The sequence below is a fragment of the Talpa occidentalis genome, unplaced genomic scaffold (genome assembly GCF_014898055.3).
Source record: "Talpa occidentalis isolate TD23 unplaced genomic scaffold, MPIMG_talOcc4v2.1 talOcc4.13, whole genome shotgun sequence".
Classification (NCBI taxonomy): Eukaryota; Metazoa; Chordata; class Mammalia; order Eulipotyphla; family Talpidae; genus Talpa; species Talpa occidentalis.
The window spans coordinates 90557450-90583119 of NW_023601322.1; the positions used below are offsets into that span (position 1 = coordinate 90557450).

The 25670-nt window shown below is 38.3% G+C and overlaps 1 protein-coding gene across 1 annotated transcript in view; it reads right to left on the reverse strand.

Moving 5' to 3' along the window:
* Nucleotides 1-21985, reverse strand: part of SYNPO2 (synaptopodin 2) — a 187417-nt gene extending 165432 nt beyond the window's left edge. Inside the window, exon 1 of the mRNA XM_054694528.1 lies at nucleotides 21688-21985. Coding sequence (XP_054550503.1) covers nucleotides 21688-21792 — 105 coding nt within the window. The 5' untranslated portion in view covers nucleotides 21793-21985. The remainder of the gene's footprint in view (nucleotides 1-21687) is intronic.
* Between the last annotated feature and the right edge of the window lie 3685 nt (nucleotides 21986-25670).

Genomic DNA, 25670 nt, shown 5'->3' on the forward strand with positions numbered 1-25670 from the left:
AAGTGGACCTGTTTTATATTTCACTGAACACAGAATTTGAATCAACGAGTAGGAGTTATGAGGCAGAGTTCATAAAGAAATTTTTTCTGACTTCTTTTGCTTAGTATCATCCTCTTTTTTATAGCTGGGAAGTATTTTATTATTTTATTATATTAAAATTTTATTATATTATGATTTTATATTAAAAATTATATTATTTTATTATCATTTATTTCTGCACAGAACTGCAGTGCAGGCCAGGGGTGTATGGGAGAGAGGAATCACCAGAGACAGAGTAAGGAACAGAACAGACAGATTGACTGAAATACACTGCTGAGGGGAGGGAGCAGCGCATGAGTCGGGAGAGGTCTGCTGTGCCATGTGGGTCAGCTGCCTGGCTGGGGATTGAACTCAGGTCTTTGCGGTGGTAATGCTGAGACTTAACACTAGACAACCAGGGAGGCCCAAAATTATATTAATTTTTATGAGGTAATTTTGGCACATGACAGCATGTATGATTTTTTAAAAAAAAGATTTATTTATTTATACAAAAACTGGGGTACAGGCCAGATTTGCGGGAGGGTGAGAGGATTCACCAGAGACAGAGCAGGGAACAAAACAGGCAGACTGACGAAATACACTGCTGACGGGAGCAGCGGGCATGACAGGAGAGGTCTGCCGCGCCATGTGGGACCCTCACCAGCTGGCCAGGATCAAACCGGCACTGCAGAGGCTGTGGACAGCTTCACAGCACTGCGCTCAACCATCTGTGCCACCAGGGGAGGCCCAACATATATGATTCTGAGGAAAAGGTTTACACTTCTTCATATGTATGTTACCCACCACACCCACCACCAAGACACCCATAGTCCTCCACCACAATCTAGCTGAGTAATATTTTTAATCCACTCATCTGTATTTGGGCACTGAGGTTTTCTTCATAACTTGGCTATTGTACGTAGTACTGCAATGAACATAGGAATGCATACATCCCTTTGAATTAGTGCTTTTGTATTCTTCAGGTAGATACCTATGAGCGTAAATGCTACATCATATAGATTATTTTTATTATTTTGAGAAACTGCCATACTGTTTTCCACAGACCAGTCTACAGTCCCATGGGCAGTATACAAAAGTTCCTTTTACGTTATACGCTAGCCAACATTACTGTTTCTGTTTCTCTTGGTTGAGCCAGCCTGATGGTGTGAGGTGGTATTTCATTGTGGTTTTGATTTGCATTTCCCTGATGACAAGTGACAATGAGCATTTTTTAGTGTGACTATTACAATCTGTATGTCTTCTTAGGAGCAGTGTCTATTTAGCTCCTCAGCCCATCTTTTTTCTTTTTTTTTTTTTTGATGGAGTTGTTTAGCTTTTGTTAAGTGGTAGTTCTTTGTGTATTTTGGATATTAATCACTTGTTGGATGTATATGCAAGTAAATTCTCCCATTAGCAGGTTTTCATTTTAATGATAGCTTTCTTCACTGTACAGAATCTTTAATTTGAGGTAGCTCTATTTACTTATTTTTACTTTTGTTCCCCAAAGACATCTTTGAAGTCAAGGTCATGGGGGGTTTTGTCTGTGCTTTGTTCCATGTATTTTATGGTTTCATAACTTACATCCAAATTTTTAATTCATTTTGAGTACATTTTTATGCATGGTGCAAGACAATGGTCTAGTTTCATTCTTTTACATACTACTATCCATGTTTTCCCAACACTATTTATTGAAGAGACATTTATCTCATCATTGCATACAACTGACTCCTTTGTTATAAATTAACTGTCCATGTAGTGTGGGTTTATTTCTGGAATTTCAATTCTAGTCCATTGATCTGTGTGTCTCTTTCTATTCCAATATCATGCTGTTATGATTACCACACCCTTGTAGTATAGTTTGAAGTCTGGGAGTGTGATACCGCCATTCCGATTTCTTTTCAGAATTGCTTTGGCTATTTGGGGTCTTTTTGTGGCCCTATATAAATTTCAACAATGTTTGCTCTGTTTCTTTGAAGAAACATTATTACTCTGATAAGGATGACACTGAATGGTTTCACTCATCTATGGACTATAAAGCAACAGAACAAAGAAGCAGAAAAACTAAATCAAAACAGACACTAGGAATCTGAGTGCAGGACTGAGGCTAACAGAAGAGACCAGTGGAGGGGAGGAAGAGGAGGCCCAATAGACTATCATGGAGGATTATTTGGGGCTTTGGTGGCGCGTGTCACAGGGTAATGTATATCTGAATGATTTAATGTATAACCCTAAAGCATATATTGTGTTATAAGCCAATGTCAGCTTGATAAAAATGAAATTAAGGTATTATTTAATTAAATATAATATGTACAGAAAACAGAATGTCAAGTCACATCATTTTCTAATTTCATTAGGATTTGCAGTATTATACACACAGGAGGAACCTGAATGACAAAGTTCTCTGATAATAAAAAGTAAAAAGTAGAATTTCCTTTTGAGCAATGGTAATCAATAATGAATCCTTTAGATTTCACTGGATCCCACGACTAGATGTATTCTCTTTAAAGACTAGTTGTTTATTAATGATATTGTAAAATGAAGTCTTTCATCTATGAACAAGTTATATCAAATAAGACGTTTCTTTCAACTCTAAGGTTTTATGATCCCAATAATACTTTCCATATTTTTCAGTTGTTGCCATTCTGCAATCAATCTTATTTTGCACAGAGACTTAATCCTGTCAACTGGTGTAACCTGTTAATTCATGTCTGTGCCTCAAGGGAAATTTCTCTTTATAAAATAAGTCTGTGTTCTCTTTGTATTATAAGGAGAGAAAAGATCTCTGAATGAAGATAAGACCTGTGGACAAAATGTTTTTTTAGTATAATTCTCATCTCAAATCCTAGAATTAGTGCTCTAAAAGACTTCCTAAATATTACTATTACTTAACCCTTTCCATGATGTGAGACGGCAGGACATTCATTATGATCTCTCAAGCAAAGAATTTTCCTTTGACTATGATGCACAAATTTCACGCAACTGTGGAGGCATGGTGGCCTAGGGGTTAAGTCTCATTGCTATCACTGTTATGGCCTGAGTTCTATACCTAGCCAGGGAGCTGACCCACATATAGCACAGCAGATCTCTCCTGTCTCCCCCGGTGCTCCCCGCAGCAGTGTATTTCAGTAAATCCACCTGTTCTGCTCCCCACTCTGTCTCTGGTGAATTTTCTCAGCCCCTGTGCCCTAGACCCCAGTTCTTCAATGCAAAAAAGAAAAAAAAAACCTATGGAGAAATTTTAGTGTAGCATTTTTATGTCATTATAGAAATATGCCAAGTATTTTTTCTGCATGTACAAAGAAAATAAAAAAGTAAAAGAAAGAATGAAGGATCAAGCATCACATAACATAATGACATTTCCACTCCAGCTGTTTAAAAATGGACTAAACTCAATACAAAAACAAATGGTGACAGGGAAAAACAAAGATTGAATTAATCTCAGACATACATCTGGAGTTTATAAGAAAGGAGCAGAGAAGTGTTATGTGACTGATCATTATTAAGGGGAAACTAAGAAAGTCCATGCAGGCATAATACAGGCAGATCCCAGTTGTCCATGATAATGGAACTAAAGTTAGCATAACATGATTCGAAATGTCAGATACTTCATAGGTAAATTTGCCTCAAAATTCCCCATTTTATCAATTAGATTTTCTTATCCTTCTTTCATCCATATTAAAATACAGGTACTATCCAGCAGAAAGTAACCAAAGGAAAGTCTAGAATAGATCTCTTGGGTTTTTATTGTCTTTTATGTATAAAAAAATACATATACCTTTTATGCAAAACATACTCCCTTTTTTTTAAGTGACTTATACTCTTTGGAAAAAGCACTGTTGTGGAAAATCAAATAAATTAACAGTATGTGATCAAGCATCTTAGAAAAAGTACTCACATTTTGCTTGGGGTGGGATTAATGAAAACAACTAGACTGAAGTGAACTTTAAAGAATTAACTGTGAAGGGATTTGCTACATAAGAAAGGAAAATTTGTTCTAGTGCTGTTTTCCTTTAACCTAACTTAAAGTATTGTATTGGGATATCTTCCACTGCTGCCCCCAGATAAATGCAGACACACACACATGCACATACACACCACTAAACTTAAACAAGGCATTCTTTCCAGGAAATGCTTTCAGGTAGACTGTTAAAATCCCCTAAAACCACCAGTCTCTAAGAGCATTCCTGTCTTTATTTGAAGATCTGTACAGTAGCTTCCATTGTCTAGTCTATCAATGAGCAGAAACTGGCAATACTTAAAAACACTGTTTCCCATAAATACATACACAAAATTCAACAAGTAATTCAATGAGTTTGTGCTCATGAGAATTAATAGATTTTGAATGATGTAAAAATGGAAATCCCCAGTGCAGCTCCCCTCCTTCAGATAATGAGTACAGGCATGTTCTGCAAGGTCAAAAGCAAATTAAGGGACAGAGGGGAAAGTAAAGTTCCAGCACAGAGAAGGGAAAGCCAAGTTGGCGATCATGTGCATTCTCCACTGACATCCTTTTTCATACCTTCATTCTAGCCTAAGAAGGACGTGGTTGAAAGCAAGCTTTTGAGGTTACAATATCCTGGTTTCTCTCTGCACCTGGAGGAACTTTCAGAACTAAAGCTACAGTGAGAAGCAGCTACATGTGTTGCTACAAAGACAGAATCTGAGATTAAAAGCAGCAATCCAGAAGGGACTGTCTGGTGAGCCTTCAATACTCTAACTAGATTAATGATTTGGGGGTGACTGCAGAATGCAGACTCCGGCAAATGGAAAACAGAGCAATTAGGGGATTGATATCAAATTCAGGTCATCTGTCTTCAACAAATGGGAGCAACTAGGAACACACTGTGAGTGATCAGTAAATGCAATTGTGCAATTGCTGTGTCATCTTTCGGTAATTATTTTAGTTTACAAGAAAGTTTTGGTATGTGTACACCATTTCTGGCAAGAGTCAGCAGGATGGACCTTGCTGGAGAATCAAACAGATATAAGTGAAATAATGTAACCACAGCTAAATAGGGAGTTTGCTAACTCCTCCTCCACTCTCAGGAACAAGTTCACTCATACCCTTCACTCCAGCCCTCCAAGGACATGTGAGCTTGGTCCCTATCAACTACTCCTCCTGAGTGTTTTAATTTTTCTGCAATGACAACGTGTCATTTTTTATAATCCAAACACAAAGCCACTTCAATTCTAGTTGTTTAAATTTTTTAAAAATACAGACCTTAAACAAACTATGGGATAGGGCCATGATTTGATTCAAAATATTGCATTTTAAGTGTATAACTAAATTAACCAAAAACATGTCAAGGACCCTCCTTTTTCTCTTTCACACATTTTAATCAAATCAGAGGGATTTTAGGAACAGATGAAAAATAACAAAACACATTCCCTCTTTGCCGTCAAATTAGAATGTTTCATAGAACTGAACAGCTAAGTCATAATGAGTGATTTTACTTTATAAAATGATCTATATTCATTGCCTCTCTGCAATTTCTAGTAGGGGGAAAAAACAAATTTAAAAAGCTATAAATCAGGGCCTCCCCGGTGGCGCAGCGGTTGAGCGCTGGGTTGCAAAGCTGCCCGCAGACTCTGCGGCGCCGGTTCGATCCCCGGCTGCTCCCCGGCCACCAGAGGAGGGTCCCACATGGCGCGCAGACCTCTCCTGCCGCCCGCTGCTCCCCTCAGCAGTGTACTTCGGTCCTTCTGCCTGCTCTGCTCCCTGCTCTGGCTCTGGTGAATTCTCTCACCCTCCCGTGCTTCTGACTATACCCAGTGCATGTATAAACAAAACAAACAAACAAACAAACAAATAAATAAAACATGCCTCTAAAAAAAAAAAAAAAAAAGCTATAAATCAAGTCCGATCCAGAGTTTGTATAAAGGAGTTATACAAACGCAATTATAAAAGTATTAATTGTGTTTAATTCTTTGAATTCCTAAAGGAATTTTTAAAAATCATACTGATTACACTTGCATATATTCTAAGGAACTACCTCATTATTTAGAAACTTAACGAGGAAAGGAAGAGAATTCAGCATTAATCCCAAAAAGTATTATAAATGTTTGAATTGGTAGTAATTCACTACAGTGCAAATTTAAACATTAAAAAAGGAAAATCAAGTGAAAGAGCACATTAACTTAAACCATTTGAGAGTTTTTTTATTTTGCATTTAAACAAATAGGTCCTATAAATTATGATTCTGAGAAGTACAAACTGAATTCCTATGAAATGCTGCATACAGAATTGTCCTCTTTAGGAAATAACTGCTTTATTTTTCAAGTTAACAGAAAAATATGACCATTCATGGGCATTTTCTTTCACCTATTATTTCTTGATTTAAAATAGACTGTAGCTAAAAAGAACTTTAAAATCATGTATTCTAAGTCTTTCATTTTATAAATAGAGAAATTGAGAGCCTGAGACTTTAGTGAAATAGTTTAGGTCACAGAGTAAAGTCAAATTAGAACCATGCCCAGGATTCAGATCACTTCATTTCCAGTTCAGTCAGTGTGCTTTGCAGTGAACCTATTGGACTGTGTCTTGTTTTATATAACATTAGAAAAAAAAATATGGTCACATACATATAAAGCATATATTATATCAAATAATGGCTTGAATTACCCTTTAAATTAATTGCCAATTAATTCACTCACATTCACTCACTAATTCATTCATTTTCACAGCACACAAGCCTCACTTAGATACTCAGTTACATATATGTGACATATGTGCATACATATGGATGATCCACTTTAAAAAACACTATTTCAGAAGATGCTAGGAGCTACGAACTTGCCTTCAAAGAGCAAGAGGACAACATTAGTGTGGACAAATAGAAACTTTCTAGAATACCAATGAGAAAAAGTGTCTATAGCATAGCATTAGCTACACCAAGACAGACAGATTTGCTTTTTAGGTGCAAAACAGGAAGGCGTACCAGGGACTGAAGGCACCTTTGTGACCATGGCTTCAGGGCACTGGGGCCTGAGTTGGTAGTACAGGTATCCTTCCCCTTTTTGAACGTTCACATCATACCACTTCATTTGTAAGGATGAGCTACATCAGTACCTGTTTGCACTAACTGAAAGAAAACCAAAGGGGATTTTCACTTTAATAAGACCAGGCAGTAAGTGAAAACAGCACTAGCACTGGTTTTGCTGCAGCTGTCTAGAAGCACAGCACCCTGAGTGGCAAGAGTGGCCCCACACAGCCTTTTTCCCAAAACTACTTTCTACAGGCAGTGTGTCATAGCCTTCCTGCTTTTACTATATGTGAATGTTTTAAGTTTTATGTGTTACTTGGTAGGTTATATTTTGGGTCTGGGAAAACTCAAAAGTATTTCCATATAAATTCATGACAATCACTTCCTTGCTTTTGACTAGTTTTTGACTGAAAGCAATTTTATCACTTACCAAATTAAAAATGAGACTCATTATTCATCAATCTGTTATGATAAATACTAGTCCTTGTTGCATACCAACTATGTGCTTGGGAGAATTAGTGGAACATCCCATTTCAGGAAAAATCATGGGCCAAGTCACAGACCTGGGAGGAGAATAAATGTGTTACGGTACAGGAGTAAATGAGAATAGCCTCACAGGAAGAAGCAAGCTACTCAGACCAGAAACAGTAAAAAGAATAAAGAGCTTTAAAGACCTAAAATAAAGGAGATTCTATGTAAAAAGTGTTGGACTGTTGAAACACACATCTGGATAACTCTCCATACTGGTTCATCTTATCCCTGAATCCAAAGATTCAGTATGTTGTTATCTTTTCCATTAAAATCAATTAAGAAAGAGTAATGAAGAACTTTGTTCTCTCTCTCTTCACTACCACCCCATCACCACAAATACAAAGAAACATTCGCACACCACACACAATATTATAACTCCTCTTTCTTCTGCAGATAAAGCAACATCAGCTTTGAGTTCTTGCTCTGCCTAGAAAGCTTTGGGGGGAAAGAGAAGCATAAAAAGAACTAGATAAAGAACAAATGAATGGGAGCAGTAAACACAAAGAAAAGGGAATTTTCCTTCTCAATCAAATAAGAAAGAGAAGCAGAGGGCCAGAGTACTTGAAGGTAATAAAGAACAGAATAGAATGAAAGCATAATGGGATCCTTAATTGAATTTGTGTCTTCTCTCAGCCCAGTGCCTGCAGCTGAAGGAACCCATGGACGTGAAGCTACCAGGTCATCTTGGCATGGAGGAAGCATACAGTGATTAGCTTCCTCTCCTGATGCAGCTCTGCCTCAGGATGAAATTGTTCTAATCAGCATTTCCCCATCTGGCAGGCAGGCAGCCAAAGGATTGGAGGCCTGACAATGGATCATTGCCTTTGACTCCCTGCAGCAACCAATAAGTGAAATATAATATTTACACAATTCAATCTAGTATCAGTCATGCTGAGCACCATGCAGTGGAAAATGTTACCTTTGTCATGAAAGGAATAAAAACAAAGGTGACTTTTAGGGTAGTTTCTGTCTCCCAAGGCCTTAACCTTTCAGGAGTTTTGTTTTGCATTTTAGTTTGATCTTGACTGATGAAAATCATTCACCATTGTTTGAAAAGTTAAAAACACCAAGAGTGTAATGCATTATCATTAACTCAGAAAGAGTAGCCTTATATAGTAATAACTTCTAATTTAGAAGGCTCGCATGGGGGTGGACGTGGGGGAAGGAATGAAATGCTCATTAGCTTTTGCCAAAGGCCTGGCACAGTTTTGCTGACTATTTAGAGATCAGTGTCCTATATTTACTTACCAGGGACCATTTATTTTCTTTTATATTTTCAAAGCACTTGAAATGATTCCTTCTCTTTGTGATGATTTCCATATGCTGTTTCCAATTAAAGGGCAATGGGTTGCTTGGTGAGTGTAAGGCAACATTCTGAAACCATTAAATGCCATCTCACAGGGAGAGACCCCAGGACTGAGCAGTGCTTTCCATAAAAGACACTGAGATCTGATCTCAAAAGTCATTGCACAGACAACAGCACACCGCCTTCCAGTCTCCTAAAAGTTGGTTAAACATAGTGAAGTGTATGGACCAGAGGCAGGCTTTGCATCTGAATTCTCAAGAGTGTGAAGATACTTTTAAAATTTTTAATGCTAAATATATCTTATGCATGCACCATAGTGACACAGCAGACAAGTCCATGAAGCTTGAGGGAATTTTCATCCTAATCCTTCCACTGATTCTTGCTGCTCCCTCCTGGCCACCCGCTTCCCACCATAGTCCCATACTGGATTCCATACCACTGCAAAAGAACAAACCAACATGATTTCCTTAGTGTTAAGGTCTATGGTAGATTTCAAGATAAATGTAAATTTGCTGAGCAAAGCTCTGAAATTGGGCCTAAAAAAGTTAGTCAAGATAGAACCTTTAAAAATCCACTTTATAATATGATGACCAATGCAAACAAATGACAACTGTATCTACACTTATCTGTATACCTGTTATCTACATGTTCTTGTGGAAAAATACAGAAATCTCGGTTCACATACCAAGTGCCCTGTATTGATTTTAGCTTAATTACAACAGCTAATGTTTTTGGAATACTTATCAATTGTAAATCTATATTTATCTTCTAATTTTCTAATCACTTCTGGAGTTTGATAGTAAATATACATGTTGATGTGTTTTTGTTACCATTAATAAATTATTGCATACTATAAAAAAAAGTTGATTAAATAAAATCAGAATAGCCACAAAAATGGTTGTAGCATTTTTAAAAAAACTCTTGGATGCTGCCCAAGTGTTAAATAATTTATATGTATAATTTGTAACCCTGAAGATAATCCTTGGAGATAGATGCTAATATTATCCCTTTTTACAAGTGAGAGACCTGAAGCACAAGAGACACACATGATTGAAAGAGAGTCTGCTTCCTCTAAATAGAGCTCAAATACTATATACAATTCTTTATAGCTTGAGGTGTTTTTCTTTTTTAAAATCGTGCTATTTTTAAGGCAGATAAATGTTAATTTTATTTGGTCTTGCAAAATATGTAACATTAGGATCCACTGCTTTAACTAATTAAATTGTAAAATGAATCTTGATTAGTGACTGACATTACAAACATTTTGTAAAATGATGCACTTTATCACAATGAAAATTTGCACTGGAAAATAGAACCACCATAAATCATTCTATTTCACTTTTGTCCTCTTAACATGCATCTGTTTACCTAGAGAACAAAAAACTGAATGACATCTGTTTCTAATTTCTGAAGAAAATAAAACCTGGGTAGGGAATAGCTATATTGTCCTAAAACACTACCAACAGTAATAATAATAACAGACACTTTACTGGATGACTGCTTTGTCCCAGGTAATACCTTGATGCACAGTCCTTGTAAAGTATTGGAAGATACATTAACTGGTTTTTTGGTCTCAAATTCCTCAACTGTAAAAGTGGTGAAAATTTTTATTTACAAAAATAGTAATTTCATTACATAAAAACCCCACTTTATAGATAAGGAAACTGAGGGTCAGAAAAAAGTGCTTAAAACTGCACAGAATGTGGTAGCCAGCATTAAAATGCCTTTGTTCTTCCAATAGCTTGGTCTCTAAACAATACTAAATAAGGCTGTCTCTTTTTTGAAGGAGAACTGAAATTAAGACATATTAGAAAATATAATAAAACTTGTTTTCTCTAGGTCTGACATCAAGCTCAAAATCAACAGCATCAATGTATCAAGTTCTCCTTGATGCTCCTTAAATTCTTCTCTCACTGGGGAAATCAAGTTCAGAGGAAGAGAAATTATTTTAACATAAATTGTAACCAAACATCTACATAAAGGGTGGTGGCAATTGTTCATTTAAATCAAGTATTCCAGAGACTGGTAAGCAGGCTGCTATATTATGAAAAGCTGAAATGGATGTAGAGGAAACACAAAAGATGACAGTTCAAAGTTCTTGTAGGGTAAGTATGTTCCTGGTTTAATGATGGGAAAATAACCACATGGTTGGGGTTCCCAAGAGTTTCGCTATTATCACAATGAAAGACAGGACTTCTTATAGCAGTTTCTCATGGAAGTGTGTGCCAGATACACTGGCGTCTTTATGGTTCCTTGGACGGGGCCAACCACACTTCTGACTCCAGCACTTCTGGGAGGGCTTCCCCCACATATCTACCAAACCAATTGGAAATCTTACGGATCTTTGTTTTCACCTGAAAAATGTGAAGGAAATTAGTGCTAACTAATGTTCAATCTACTTCAGTATATGGACTGACACCAGTACCCTCGGCCAGTCTGGTCTGTGGGTCAGTCAGTTATACATTTTATAAAGCACTTGAGCTGACCCCCCCACCCTCGAACATAGTAGAGAGGAAAAGAGCCTTCATTACCTGCTCCTTTTCTTACAGCACATTGCAACGTAATATGTTTTATGGTCTTGATTAGTGAATCTCTATTTCCATGTTAAGATGTGATTCAACCTTCATAAAAGTTTTCAAATATTCTTGAAAGGAAGCTATGGGGGAAAAGGATTAAGGACAATACATTTGAATCACAAGAGGACAAGAATATGGCAGAACTCCTCCTTCATTTTATTCTTCAGGCATATTGTGAGATTAAAAACTATTATTGATAAAACATCACAAGCTAATTATAAGTGAAGGTGGGTAAAATATTAAAAATTATCAAAAATACTACTTGGAATATGGATTAATATCCTATCAGTCATTAGAAAGGAACGTTGCCTTGTTGTTCTAAGACATTAGGTAGTGTTGGTGTGAAGTAGCCAGGATTAAGGAGATATTTAATAACTAGTCATCCAACATGAAAAGTCTCTAGATTCAACAAAGTTTGAATCAGGCAATAATCAATTTAAAAGTTTACAGAATGTAAACCAAATGACAGTGTTTAGAAAGATCTTCATACATGCAATTAAAAATTTTTGAAATAACATAATATGGCAACACATTAAGATGTATGTGTTGTCAGCAAATATTGTTAAAGATGCAAAAAAAAGAACCAGGAAATTGGTAGAAATTATATTAGACATACTACATGTTTACTGTATATTTAGATTAAAAAAAACATATGTTTCTGGTATGTCTCAGGCTACAGTATTTGCCAGATTCTATTTAAGTACTGGAATAGTTGAAGAACGGTTTCTTTGGGGAGCCTACTAGACTAGAGAAAAGTTCTAAAAAGGATGAATTCTTTAATTTTAAAAACCTATGTTTTATGGAAAAACTGTAAATAAAACCATTGATGAAGTAGCTACTTTAACAGAAATTAACCCAGAACACATTCTAATTAAGTCATGAAAGTGTATTACATAAAATCCATTTGGTGTGTTACTTGCAGGCATGCAAAATACATTATTAAAGATAGAGTGTAAAGGTGCTGTAGGATGCCAGCAGTTGGTTAATTATAAAGAGATTCATGGTATAAGTATACTTGGATCTTCAAAACATGATGCAATGTCATAAAGAGAGACCAAGAAAAGCTCTCTTAGCATACAGAGATTTTTGCCACCAAGGTTCAATGGTATCTCTTGCATATCCTTAAAGTGATGGAAATTAAAGGTGTTTCGGGTTAATCTGAAAGGAAAGCACGGTGTTTTGAAACAACAGTAGCATTTTCAAATGGCTAAATGCATTTATTCACAATAGCCATGTCATGGAGATAACCTAAATGCCCCACAACAGATGACTAGAGAAAGAAACTGTAATTATACTCATAGAATATGACACAGATATTATAAAAGATTAAATAGTACCTTTTAGGACAAAATGGATGGTTCTTGAGGTAACTATGCTAAGTGAATTAAGACAGAAAGTGAAAGACAAGTTACCAGATGGTTTCATTTCTTTGTGGAATATAAATAAAGAAAACAAACTGGCAAAAGATAACGCTTAGACTCTGGGCAAAACATACTGGTTACCACAGGAATGGGGAGCAGGGAAGAAGAGACAGGGAGGGAAGGGGAAAAGGTACTGGCACTGGTGCTTTGGTGGCGGGTGAGTGAGGCATGTGCACATAAGGAAGTGTGAAATTGTATTTCCAGAATTATATAACTATGTAATGATTGACTAATAAAACTGGAGGGGGAAAAAGAATAGCTAAATGCATATTTGGGGCGATGAAAGGATATGGGACTTGAGTGGGAGGAGCCAGATCACAGAGGGTTATGGGGGGCCACAGTGGAGCTAGTGAATGCACCACCAAGCAGGGGATAGTTCAGGGTGTGTCCTCTGGCATCAAGCTGGCTTCTCTCCTGGACCTGCCATTCACAAGCTGTATGACCTTAAATTATGTATTTAAATTTTCTACGTCTCAGTTTCCTCGTCTGTCAAAAAAATAAATAAATAAAAGGATAGCAAAACCATTGTAAATGAAATAGTTCATGAAGTGCTTAATTGCCTGTACATAAGACGACTTTTGTCATACATTATGGTTGTTTTGATGACTATGAGGCAGAGACTTTGAGGTATTTTAGGTAGAGAGCTAACAGGTGATTTTGAAAAATCCCTCTGGCAGCTCTCTGTAGCATGAACCTGAGAAATGTGAAACCTGAAGCAAAGACAAAGTTAAAAAGCTGATATAGTTGTCTAAAAGATAAATAATAGGAATCTTAGTTGAAGTAGCAGAAGTAGGCACAGGAGGAAGGGCATAAATTAATTAAGAGCCAGGAGGAGACAGAAAGTCAGGACCCACATACCATATAAAGGTGCTGACTTTATACCCTTTTAATAGGTCTTGAATGACCTGAGAAATCTAAAATATGGTCTTACTGTTAGAAACTTTTTGCTTCAAAAATTGTCATATGGGGCCCCCCAAGTGGCGAATGGGGTTAAGATGCAACCTACAGAGCTATCCATAGCCACACTGCAGTGCGAGTTCGATCCCCGGCCAGGGAGCTACCCACCTGGTGCAGCAGACCTCTCCTGTCTCGCCCGCTGCTCCCCTCAGCAGTGTATTTCAGTCTGTCTGCCTGTTCTGCTCCCCACTCTGTCTCTGGTGAATCCTCTCACCCCTCACACCTTTGGCCTGTACCCGAGTTCTGTCATGCATAAATAAATCTTAAAAAAAAAAAAAAGTCCTATTTTTTAAGAAGATAAAGGAAATCTTGTTAAGATGGAAATCAAAGAAAAGTAATCCAGAAGACAGGATTATGAAACTGTTTCTATTTTACTTTCTAACTCATTTGTTATGAAAGTAAGTTTCAGAAAAATGCCTTGACACTAATTTAAAGAAGTGATAAGACACTTAATGTCAGAATAGGAAAAGTGGGTTTGGTTTCACAAGACCACCGTTGTAATGGGGATCGTCAATAGGGATAACAGCACAGGGATCTCTCATCATGTTACAAAGGTGATTAAAGATGTGCCTGGCACCCAGTAAACATTATATATGAACAATTTAAATAACATCATCTCCACAGGTTCTGTTAAAGGGAAGTGATACTCACTAGTATTCCAGATTTCTTAGGAAAAAAATAATGCAAGACTCATGTGGGACATAAAATTGCAGTTCTGTTCGGGAAAGCTCATCCTCTTCATATCTTACCAACACAGTACCCACATGCTTCCCAATAAATGTGAAAACATGGTCCTGGGAGAGGAGAACTACAAAAACCAAAGACCAATGGACAGGAAAATAACTGCTTCTTACACAATCAAGACCTCTCTCTCTCACATTTACGATGTTTCCAATGGTAAATCCACCACATTTTTAGTACATTTATCTGAAACACACCAGATTTATATGCTAGGAAAACTACAACCAGACCAGTAACATTGAACTGTATCACTCTCTGCCACACACCGAGGACTTTACAAAGACTCTGTAGACACAGTTGGTTGAGAATCTGGCCATCTCTGCATTTTATAATAAGAAAACTATGGTAGATAATTCAGAAAATAAAGTGCCTGAGGTAACTGAATACTGTAAGTATGCTCTCATTGAGGTGGACAAACACAGAAAGGTCCCCCAAAGAGCAAATGTAATTTTGTTTCTCAAATGAGGCTTTTAACTTCATGAAGTTGTTTACGCTTGAGGATTGTTGAATGAAACTGATACAGGAATTCCCCATTTCCTTTTACAAAAACCTCATGCCATTTGGTTTCATGGGGAATCTTTCAGAATAGACACAATAAACATTCTGGAGTCCATATACTTTTCCAGTTTATTTACAAGTCAGCTGTTTGCCTTTCATTCCCGTCTCCCAAGACTGGGAGATGTCTTGGAGCTTAAAGACGTATTTCCTGTTATCCTCTTTCTCGGTGATGTTAAAAGAAGAAATAATTATAAATGTTTTGAAAGATTAACTCTTAGATTTGATGAGATTCCATTTCATGCAAACTCTGTGCTGGAGTCTCTGCAATTTTCAGCATTTCTAAATGCCAGCCTGCTCTCTTTACCCAGGCTGACGCAGAGGGGCATGATGCGCCCACCAGAGGGCAAGAATTGTATTTGACACTGGGTAGCTACATGTACATCATTTTTGCAAAAAATTTCTTTGTTTCAGGGTCATTTTTTCCTATCAACTAAAAATAATAAGACTTGTTAACCCAACTGTTGTCAAACGAGATTACAGTTGGATAATGGTAAACAGACACATGTGAAATATTTCTGGCTAAATGTATATGTTAGCTTGTAGTCTAACAGAGGAAAGTTAAATTAACTTGGGTCTGAATCTGTCTTCTAAAACCATTGCCATAAAAAATATGTAAATATTATTATTCACACAGTTATAATATACATAAATACAGCATCACAATGATACAACATACTGATTTCTGGAATTCCCAAAGTGATTCTCTAAAACAACAATCACCTTAGCTTAATACCCAATAATAGCTCAGAGTTTTTAGTTCTCGTTTGAGATTAGTTCTAGACTCTGACAGTTAACACTGAAGAGACACACCCGCAGACCAACTGAAAGTATGAATCTGCCTGATAACAGAAAGCATTCCAGGTTATTAAAGCACTGATTCACATTCAACCAAAAAGGGGGGGGGGCGGGAGGAGCAGCTCACATTTCTCACTAAATAAACCCAAAGCCAGAATTTCATTCATTCTACCTAGAAAGAATAGCTTCAACATGATCATCATTGCAAGTCGTGTGAACTGGTGATATATTTTCATGGCTGACATACATTAATTACATAAGATTGCAAACATGAATATAAATCAATACGTATCTTGGTAATATAACTGATGTTTTTTGAGAAGTGTCAACTCATTCAGGTATAAACATGAACTGTTTTATTTCTTCCAGTAACTGCTTTCAACAACAATAAAGTCAAACCCTTCCCTTAATAATACCTTGGTTAGAAACCATGCATTTCGGGTGACTTCTGATTATTAGAACAGTCTAGTTCAGATATGGATTCAGTACAATATCTGACTCTCAACTGTCTCCCCAAGCACTGTGGCTCCACGGCTTGGCAAGAGGAACACCACGTTGTCTTCTCTTTTCCCATCTCCCTCTAGCTCCTCCCAGGTTCAAGGCAGGAAGGAAGATGGGAGAGGAAGGAAGTTGTATGACTGGTCATAATGAATGTGGTGGCATTTTTACCTCTGTTGACCACTGCACTTGTCTAGATCATGCTGACAGGCCATCACTGTCCTCTCTGTGCTGGTGTCCCAGTGCTGGGCCACTGTGCAACTTCTCCTAGCAGCCCCGGGAGGCCTCGCGACTGTACAGTTCCCTCACACAGTTCCCTTCTGTTCAACTCAGTATTCCTTCCAAGAACCCAGTAGTTCCTGAAGATTCCAACTTGCTCCTGCATGCCCCTAGCTAAGAGTCTGACCTTTCTGAGTAGGTAAATAGTGAGATATCTCAAGTCCAATACTTTCTGTGGGCAAGTTCCCATTCATCACTTTCTCTCTCTCTCTCTTTCTCTTTCCTCACTCCTCTCTCCCCTAATTTTCCATTCTTCTGCATCTTTCTCCAATTTTACTCTTCCCACCTACCTTCTCCTACCCTGCCCATCCTACTGTACACATAATCACTAGGTCAACCAGCAACCGCATTCACAAAGAGGACATCATACTAAGATGTAAAGTCCTCTTGTCGGCACCCCTAATCTTTATCATAATCAATTTTGATATTGATATCAAAATTGACATAGCCTCTTCTCTCCCCCCAAGTCCACCCATCTTAACATCAGAAAAGAAAACTACCCCCAACACAAATTACATGGGATCAAATCAAGGACTCGGACAGTTCCTGACTTCTCTCTGATCCTCCTGTTACTTTAGCTGGGAAAGAGTCGGTGGAGGAAGTGTTGGAAGGACAAGTTAGGGCACCCTTCAGTAAGCCTATGGAGATGCATCTATTCTCAACTTTCTATAGCAATAATTCTGAATCTTGACCACATATCAAAATTACCATCGCATTATTTACAGACCTTAATGCCAGAGGATTGCCTGACCAGTTAAATAAGAGTTCGATGAAGACTATATTATTTTTTATAAACTCCCTAACAGGGACAACCTGAACCTGCCTTTTTCTCAGCATTTATCTTGGGCAACTATTTACACCAATTCAGAAGAAGTCAGATCTGCAATCAAATTCCACCATTTTCTCTAGCTTAACCTTTGGCAAATAACATTGTCTTTCTATGCTTCAATTTCTTAGTCTCTAAGATGAGGATACATTTTATATTACTTCTGAGGTTTGGAGGGATCATCTGAGGGGATAATAGTTGCATAGCACTTGGAACATTTCCAGACACAGGACAAGGGCTTGATGAATGCAAGCCATATATAAGCTGTGTTCAGACTGTAGCAAAGTTCATGAACAGTCATTATTACATTTCATGGTCTTTCTACAAATAGTGATCTGTCCTAAAACATACAATTCCAAAATGAATATTTCATGTAACATCTGCTTCATAGATTTAGCTAGAGCGCACTGTTTTCTATAAGCATATCTACCTGTTTTTAGAATTTCTTGAAAGTGTTAAAAAAAATCAATAGAAATTGAATGGATCAGTCATATTTTGTAAAACAGATGCTATTAGGTTCCATATTTAGTAAGGGGAATTTATCCTCAAATATATACATTCAAACAAATTAAAATCTTTCTTTTTTTCTTTTTAGAAACAACTGTTTCTGGAATTAATTTATTTGAAACATTTCAGAAATCTCACTGATGGCACTAGAGGACAAGAATTATATTATTTGAATGTGATTGGCCTAAATAATACATTTTAATTCAAAATTTTAAAGAGTCAAACAGCAATAGATGAGTTACTAAATCCACTTCTGCCTCATAAAATGACTGATTATAATTTGTCATCTCAATTTTAATAAATAGTATTTGAAATGTACAACTAAAAATCAATAGGAGGGAAAAGTACCACCGTGGTCTAGAAGTTTTGAAGAAAGCTTTCATTTCTAAACACAAAGGATAAATACTCCAAATGATTCTTTGTTCGTTATTTTCAAAATGCAAGTTATTTTTGAATTGTTCATCAGATTTGTTTGCAAAACAAAAGTTTCTCCCCACTTCCTTAGATGAAGATTTTCCAAAGTGATTTGCCAAGAGCAAGTTTAGAGACATAGCCATGTAAGTACATGTTCTAAAAAGGAGAGTTTTGTAAAGTAAAAGTGCTCACATACTTTTTGTAAGAACATCTGTACACAAAGTGGGGTTTTATAACTATGGATAGATTTGTTTCTGTGTGTAATCTCTTGAAAACATACTTTGCAGAGCATTATCCTAAGATTGTATTAGAAATGTTTGTTTCCCATTACATGTACTTAGAAAATAAATTAAAAGGTACATAAATATAGCCAGGCTAATGTTACTTTTTATATTCAAGTTTTTCCTGAAAGCAAAGCAGAATGCCATGGCCTTGAACTTCAATGTCATTGAAGTTTCAATTACTGATATTTCCATTAATGATCTTTAAAAGCTGGGGTTTGCATAGAGTCTAGTCAGCCAGGTAAATACTAAAAACATTTTAACATCTCTCAAAAGTGTCACTAGAAGGCTATTTATTGGGAATTACAAAGTACTTGATTTCTGATCATTCTTAACATTAGATCAGTTTTCTTGTGCTATTTCAATTTGTTGGACTTTAATTCTAAATAGTATATTTGGCAAATCAAATCACTAGCTATTTAATAGCCCAAAACTTACTGTTACCTATATAACTGCTGTGTAGCATTTTCATTTTAAGGGGCATCATTCAAGCATTGTCTGAAATTTTCTTTTCTTTGGAAATATTCTTTCCTTAATTCCCAAATTAATTTCTGCAGCAACCATTCCACACTAGCCTTTCTGTCTCTTTCCTCTACATCCTTCTACTTGGAGGCAACTTGGCCCTGGTAAGTTATCACCAATCCTTGAAAGAGGAGAAAGTCTAGATGCAAGCAAAATTCATTTTACCTTGAACTCAATGAGAGATCATTACTGGAATCCAGTTGACTTAATGTTTTTAATTAAAAAAAAAACAAACAAAAAAACCCTGATAGGTCATGGCCTTGATAACATAGAGACAAGCGCTTTGGGTTTTCTGAAACACATAATGCTAGAAAAAAAATTAAATACAATAAGTTCAAATTAAGGGGAAAATATAGACCAACAAGAGCAGGCAGTAATTTAGAAATTATATCGTCTTTAGAAGACTCTCTAGTCACTTTTAAGACACAGTAAAAAACTAGACTGTAAGCTGTGGTTTCTCTCTCTGTGTCTGTCTCTCTGTCTCTGTCTCTGTCTCTGTCTCTCTCTCTCTCTCTCTCTCTCTCTCACACACACACACACACACACACACACACACACACACACACACACACAAGAATCAAGGACATATTCTGAAGCTTTCACAATGGTAATTTGAAATCAATAGCTTTAATTTTTGTGTAACAAACCAGAAAATTAAAACAAACATCCAAATGCTTTAATAATAACTTTTTGAAACCACAACTGTATTACCTGGGTATTTTAGGAAAGATGATTTGGGAAGGGGAAAGGAGGACTGAATTTTTGACCCTCACACAGCCTAATAACCTCTCTGAATCCTGGCAATGAGACACCGTTAGCAGAAAAATGCCTGGAATCATACATCACTGGCAATTAGCTTCAGTTCTTCAAAGAATGGCTGTGGTAGGTCAACTTTGAAATAAGCACATCAAGGGCTCAGAAGAAACACTACCCACTCTAGTTTCAAGCTCTGACTACAAAAGGGTAACTACAGTAAGAGCTTCTACTGACTTCTGTGTAACTGGTAGGCAAGTGACTCCAAGATCATATAGAATTAGGACAGTACAATTCTCGAGCAACAACAATTCTCCCACAAATGACACAGGCCCCAACTTCTTCTTTACTTGTTTCTTCTCTACCCCACTCAGAATTTTTGTCTCTCCCTCGATACACATATACACACGTACATGAGTAAGGAAGAGTGAGAGATTGGTCTCAGACCTGCCTGCAAGTTAGAACAGCGCTGGAATTAGAACCCAAATCTCAGTAACTGGAGCCAGCCAACTGCTATTCTAGACCCAGAATGAATTTGCTTCAAGGACTCTACCTATGCTAATCAGGCCTTAGTGCCTGTCTGACTGTGCCTGCCCCCCTCACCAAGCCCCCCCCCCCCCCCCCCCCGCCGCCCCAAGTCCTGAAGAAACGCAGTGACACCAGCTCTCTGCTTCCTTTCATTATCCTGCTCTACTGAAGCCAGTGTCAGCAGTTAGTTAACCTCTCTGGGCTCTTTCCTCATTAAAAGCAGCCCACTGATCTGCAGATCCTGAGAAACTTTCCCTTTCTCCAAATTTTTTTCATCTTGTTATCTGCTTCATTCTTGATACTTGAAATTTTCACTAGGTGGCAGGATTCCACCATCACATTATGAAAGGATTTTCCAGAGGATGTATAGGGGCAGAAAATTTCAAAGAAACTCCTTTCTTCACAGTGAACATTTAAAAAAGAAATGAAAGCCAAAGGGAAAGAAAAATGACAAAACCAGTGGTCCGAGTATTTCACAAAGATGTAGATCCATTTTAGTATAAAACAGGAAAGTAAATCCAGTAAAGGTCTGCCTATTCTCACGCAATTTAAAACTTATTTTAGCTAAATCCCAAATGGATAATATCAGATTCCTTCCAGCAAACTGGCTGCATAGCAAGCTAAGAAACAAGCAATTTAAAGGCAGCAAACATTTATTTCAATGTTACCCCTAAGTCATTTACACTGTATTTTGAGTATCTTGAAATTTGTGTCCATTTTTAACCACATGAGTCCCTGTGATGGAATACAGTACTTGGACGAGAGTTTTGCATTTACTTGGCAAGTCCTTTAATCCTTTCAAATAGATTTTGACATCATCATACTTCAAAAACCATTGCCCCAACCTGACCTTTTCACATGATGACACATACTAAAGACCACTACCAAGTCTTGGTAAGAGCCCCCTGAGTAGCCAAGCCCTTGGGGTATGCTGACCTGAGCCCTTCTCTTCCGCCAGAGCCAAGTAAAGAGACACGAAAGTGTAACTCCACTGTATATTATAACACGACAGAGAAGAAGCATCAAGTCCTGACTGTTTCTTTAAATTAAAAATAAACCCACATCCTAGAAACTCAACATCAGCGCCAAAAAACAAACTAACAGATTTCTGAATCAGACCCTGAAAAACCATCAACAGGTTGTTTGGTCCCTTCCCAGCACAGTGAGGACGTAACAGACCTCTGTGGTCCTACCTTAGCAACTTGTAAGGGCTGTTTCTGCTCCTTGCCACCTTGCAATCTGAAACCCCAGGGGGCCCCTCCGGTCATGGAAATGCAGATAAAATCCCCTGTGCCCATTTTCTCCGTTCAGTTGCGTAGCAAGAAGAGCTTGCGAAGACGGACGAAGCTTAGCTTGGGTATGTTTGAAGATGTGCGTTCAGCTTCGGGCGCCTGCCAAGGAAGGAGGCAGGACCTGGGCACACCGAGGGGGACGTGCAGAGCCCGCCCCGCAGCCGCGGCCGCCACAAATGTGCGCCGCTAATGGGATCTTTCGCCCCAGCTGAGGCGCTCGCTCGCACCAAGGACACAGCCCACTCTTGCGTCAGCTCCTTTGCTCAGCCCACCTTCACGAAGAGTAAAGAGTCTTACACTTAGGAGAATGTCCCTAAGGAAGAGGAGGGAGAGAAGTACTCCAGCACGGACTGATTAAACCCCAGCACTTAAAGTGTATCTGAAAAACTTTCATTTAATTAGTCTATAAATAGTAGAGGACTCGTGAAGGTTTTAATCTCCAGGCCACGAGTAACATCCAAACAGATGAGCCCTGAGAATTTAACTACTAGAGGATTAGATTCTCGCAAATAAATGTTTTGAGAGTTATTACACTGGCGGCTGAAACAGACAAAAGGGAGTTTGAGTAGGCTAAATTACTACTTTTCTACACTTTCACTGTCTGCAGCCTACAGAGCTAATCCCATAAGGAGTGGACACAAAAGAAAGCAAAACATTTTTTTTTTTTAATCTTCTTCAATGAAAAGTACTTTCTTGGGGCATGTGCGAGGGGGTGGAGGAGAAAGGAAAAGTGAGCAAAACTACATTCTTACAGAAAGTACATTCTTACAACTACACATCTACATGGTTTGGAGCATTTTGAATTTAAATACGCATTTCATTTGTTTCCTTTCCAGCTGGAAGGAAACTCCATAAACCCTAATCCAGTAGTCAGCCAACTGCATATAATATTGAGGGAGGACAAGAATAAAAAAAAAAAAATTGAAAAGGAGGTGCGCTACAAGACCAGAAACCTGGCTCACAAGGAGGTGGGGGCAGAAGAGATTAGCACAGCCATTGACACAGCTATGGAAACCAAGGTCCTTAGGCGCAGGTGACACATTTGCGGAAACTAGTATCCTTAAGCATGGACTCCTAGATTTACAAAGCACAACATCCAAGCAGGTATCCGAGGGTGAGGGAGCATCCAAAGGTAAAGATATGGCGATTGAGCCCATTGTGGAACCTCCAGTCCCCTTCAGATTCTGCATTTATCCAAAATCAGCAACCAACTGAGGCTCACAAGGAGTGAACCCCTCCCAAACAGAAGAAGACTATGTCAGTTCAGTGTCTGCCCACCTTTGACTCTACAGGTGCCTCTTTTCACCCACTCTCTCCCTTTGCAGGGCAGCAGCCTTCCTGCCTGCTCCCGACCTGTCAAGGCCGCCCAGCTGCAACCACGCAGGCCTCTTAGCAAACCTGCCCTTCTGGGGCAGCTCTTCCTGCCTGCTTGTGTCTATGCAAGTGCCTTTAACTGTTTTATCCCTTCCCTAATAAACCTGCCCTTTTAATATAACTAACATCTCTGTCTCGTGGAGAAACTCGCCTAAGAAACTCACCGCGTGTCGCTGAAACGGGAGCTCTGGTGACACCTTTCCCAGAGTGAACCCAAGGACCCTGCACTCCAAACCCCCAGACTCCAAAAAACACAACAATATCACAAATTTCTTATGTTTGTGGTCTCAACCATATTTGGATTCTAAGCAACCCAATATCAAACTTGAATTTCATGTGGTCCCAAATATTTTAAAGTTTCAAATGTGAGTACAATCAAGCAAAAATTGTACAAAAAATCATACAAATTATTTCCTGTAATAACAAATAATATAATCGATGAACATTTTATACAAGCCAGATGTGCCCAATGGGATAAGGAAGACAATGAAGAGAGGCCCCTCAGAAGGTCATGCAGCCCAGACATACATCCCAGGTTTGATACTCTTCAGAAAGTGAATCAACTTGGTCAGAATATTTTCTTAAAAAGAGAAGAATCTCTTCCGCCCATTTTTTGACTGCATTTATTTACTTTGTTTTTTGTTGAGTCTCTTCAGCTCTTTGTAGATTTTTGCGATCAGTCCTTTATTATTAGTGTTGTGTGCAAAAATTTTCTCCCAGTTGGGCCTCCCGTGGTGGCGCAGGCAGTTGAGCGCTGGGCTGCGAAGCAGTGCTCGCTGATTTGATCCCGGCCAGCCAAGGAGGGTCCCACATGGCGTGGCAGACCTCTCCTGTCGCTCCCACTGCTCCCCTCAGCCGTGTATTTCATCAGTCTGCCTGTTCTGTTCCCCGCTCTGTCTCTGGTGAATCCTCTCACCCTGCCGTGTATCTGGCCTGTACCCTGGTTCTTGTATAAATAAATAAATCTTTAAAAAAATTTTTTCTTCCAGTTGGTGGGGTGTCTCTTTGTTTTGGTTACTGTCTCTTTTGCTGTACAGAAGCTCTTTACATAATAGAATATTACTCAGCAACCAAAAAAGATAAACCCATGAAATTTGCAGCAACATGGATGGAGCTGGAAGGGATCATGCTCAGCAAAATAAGCCAGAAAAAAAAAGAAAAATACCGGATGGTCTCACTCATAGCAGGAATCTAGAAAACCTAAATAAGGGACCAGGAAAAAGACTAATTGTAATAAAGTAAAAATCAAAATCAACAAGCAACTATAAACCAGAGACACACAATGGGGTGCGGGGAGGAGGAGAGGAGGGTTTAGGGTTGAAATAAGGGGAGTGCAATTGTATGGGGAATATAACCAAGATGAAAATGCATACATTGTGCAAAAATGAAAAATGATGGAAAAATATATAAAATTAAAAAAAGAGAAGAATCTTACAAGTGCCATCCTAAAATGTAAACTCAGCAAACAGAAAGGGAAGGAACTGCTTCCATCCGTTTTTTTGCACTTTCTCATGTCCCTTCTGCTCCTCACCCTCTCTAGTCTCTCTCTCAAGATTGCTTGGTGCATCTTTGTTTTTGTGCAGCTCTTGCTGTTATGGACAATGCCCTGAAACTGCTTGCTCCCCGTACTCTTCTAGCACATCACACACTGTCTCTCCTCTTGCCTCTCTAGCCACTCCCCTCCCTCCTTCAGGCAGCTTGAGGTCTCTACTCAGGCATTGTAACCTGGTGCTCCTGCCAAGGCTATGCTCTGGTCCTCTTCTCAATGCACACCCTTTCTGTGGGTCCTCTCATACATCCCACAGGATTTAACCTTCCCTCTCGATCTCAGATTGCTCTCTTTAAGTTTAGGCCAACACAGCCAACTGCCTGTTAAAAACTTATTCCTATATGCACATATCTCAGAAACCTAAAACTCAATATATTCAAAATTGACTTCATTATCCATCTCCAAATTCTGCTTCTGCCTGTGCACCCCATTTCAAGATAATTGATAACCCAATGCCTTTCTCTTATGCTTGCTACCCTTCAACACTGACATACTATGAATATGATGCGGTAGGCTGGAACTTACGCAGCTATGTTGCCACCATGAAGTAAAGCTAAAGATAACTGCAAAGGCTCATCTTGACTACATTAATGCCAATAACCTTTCAGTTCCAGTTCTCTTACTGTGCAAGTATATCCCGTGTTTGCTTATCTTTTGTTGTCCCAATGTTTTGTTACTTGCAGCCAGCAGACTCCCAACTGCTACTCTCTCTATTCAACCAGTTCTTCCAGAGAGTAAAAGAGGGACTCAAAAATTGCCATAATCTATCAAAATGTTGTTATTGGTATCCTCTGTCCAGCCTTTATGTTCCTCTCATGCAGAAGTTGGGCTGGGGTCCAACTTCTAAATAGTTAGCAAATCTTCCTCTTACTATACTCCTGCTGCTATGATTACTTCCTTCTCTGGTCTGGACTACAGCAATCTCCTGACCAGACCTTAGTCCATCCGTATTTCCATCCTT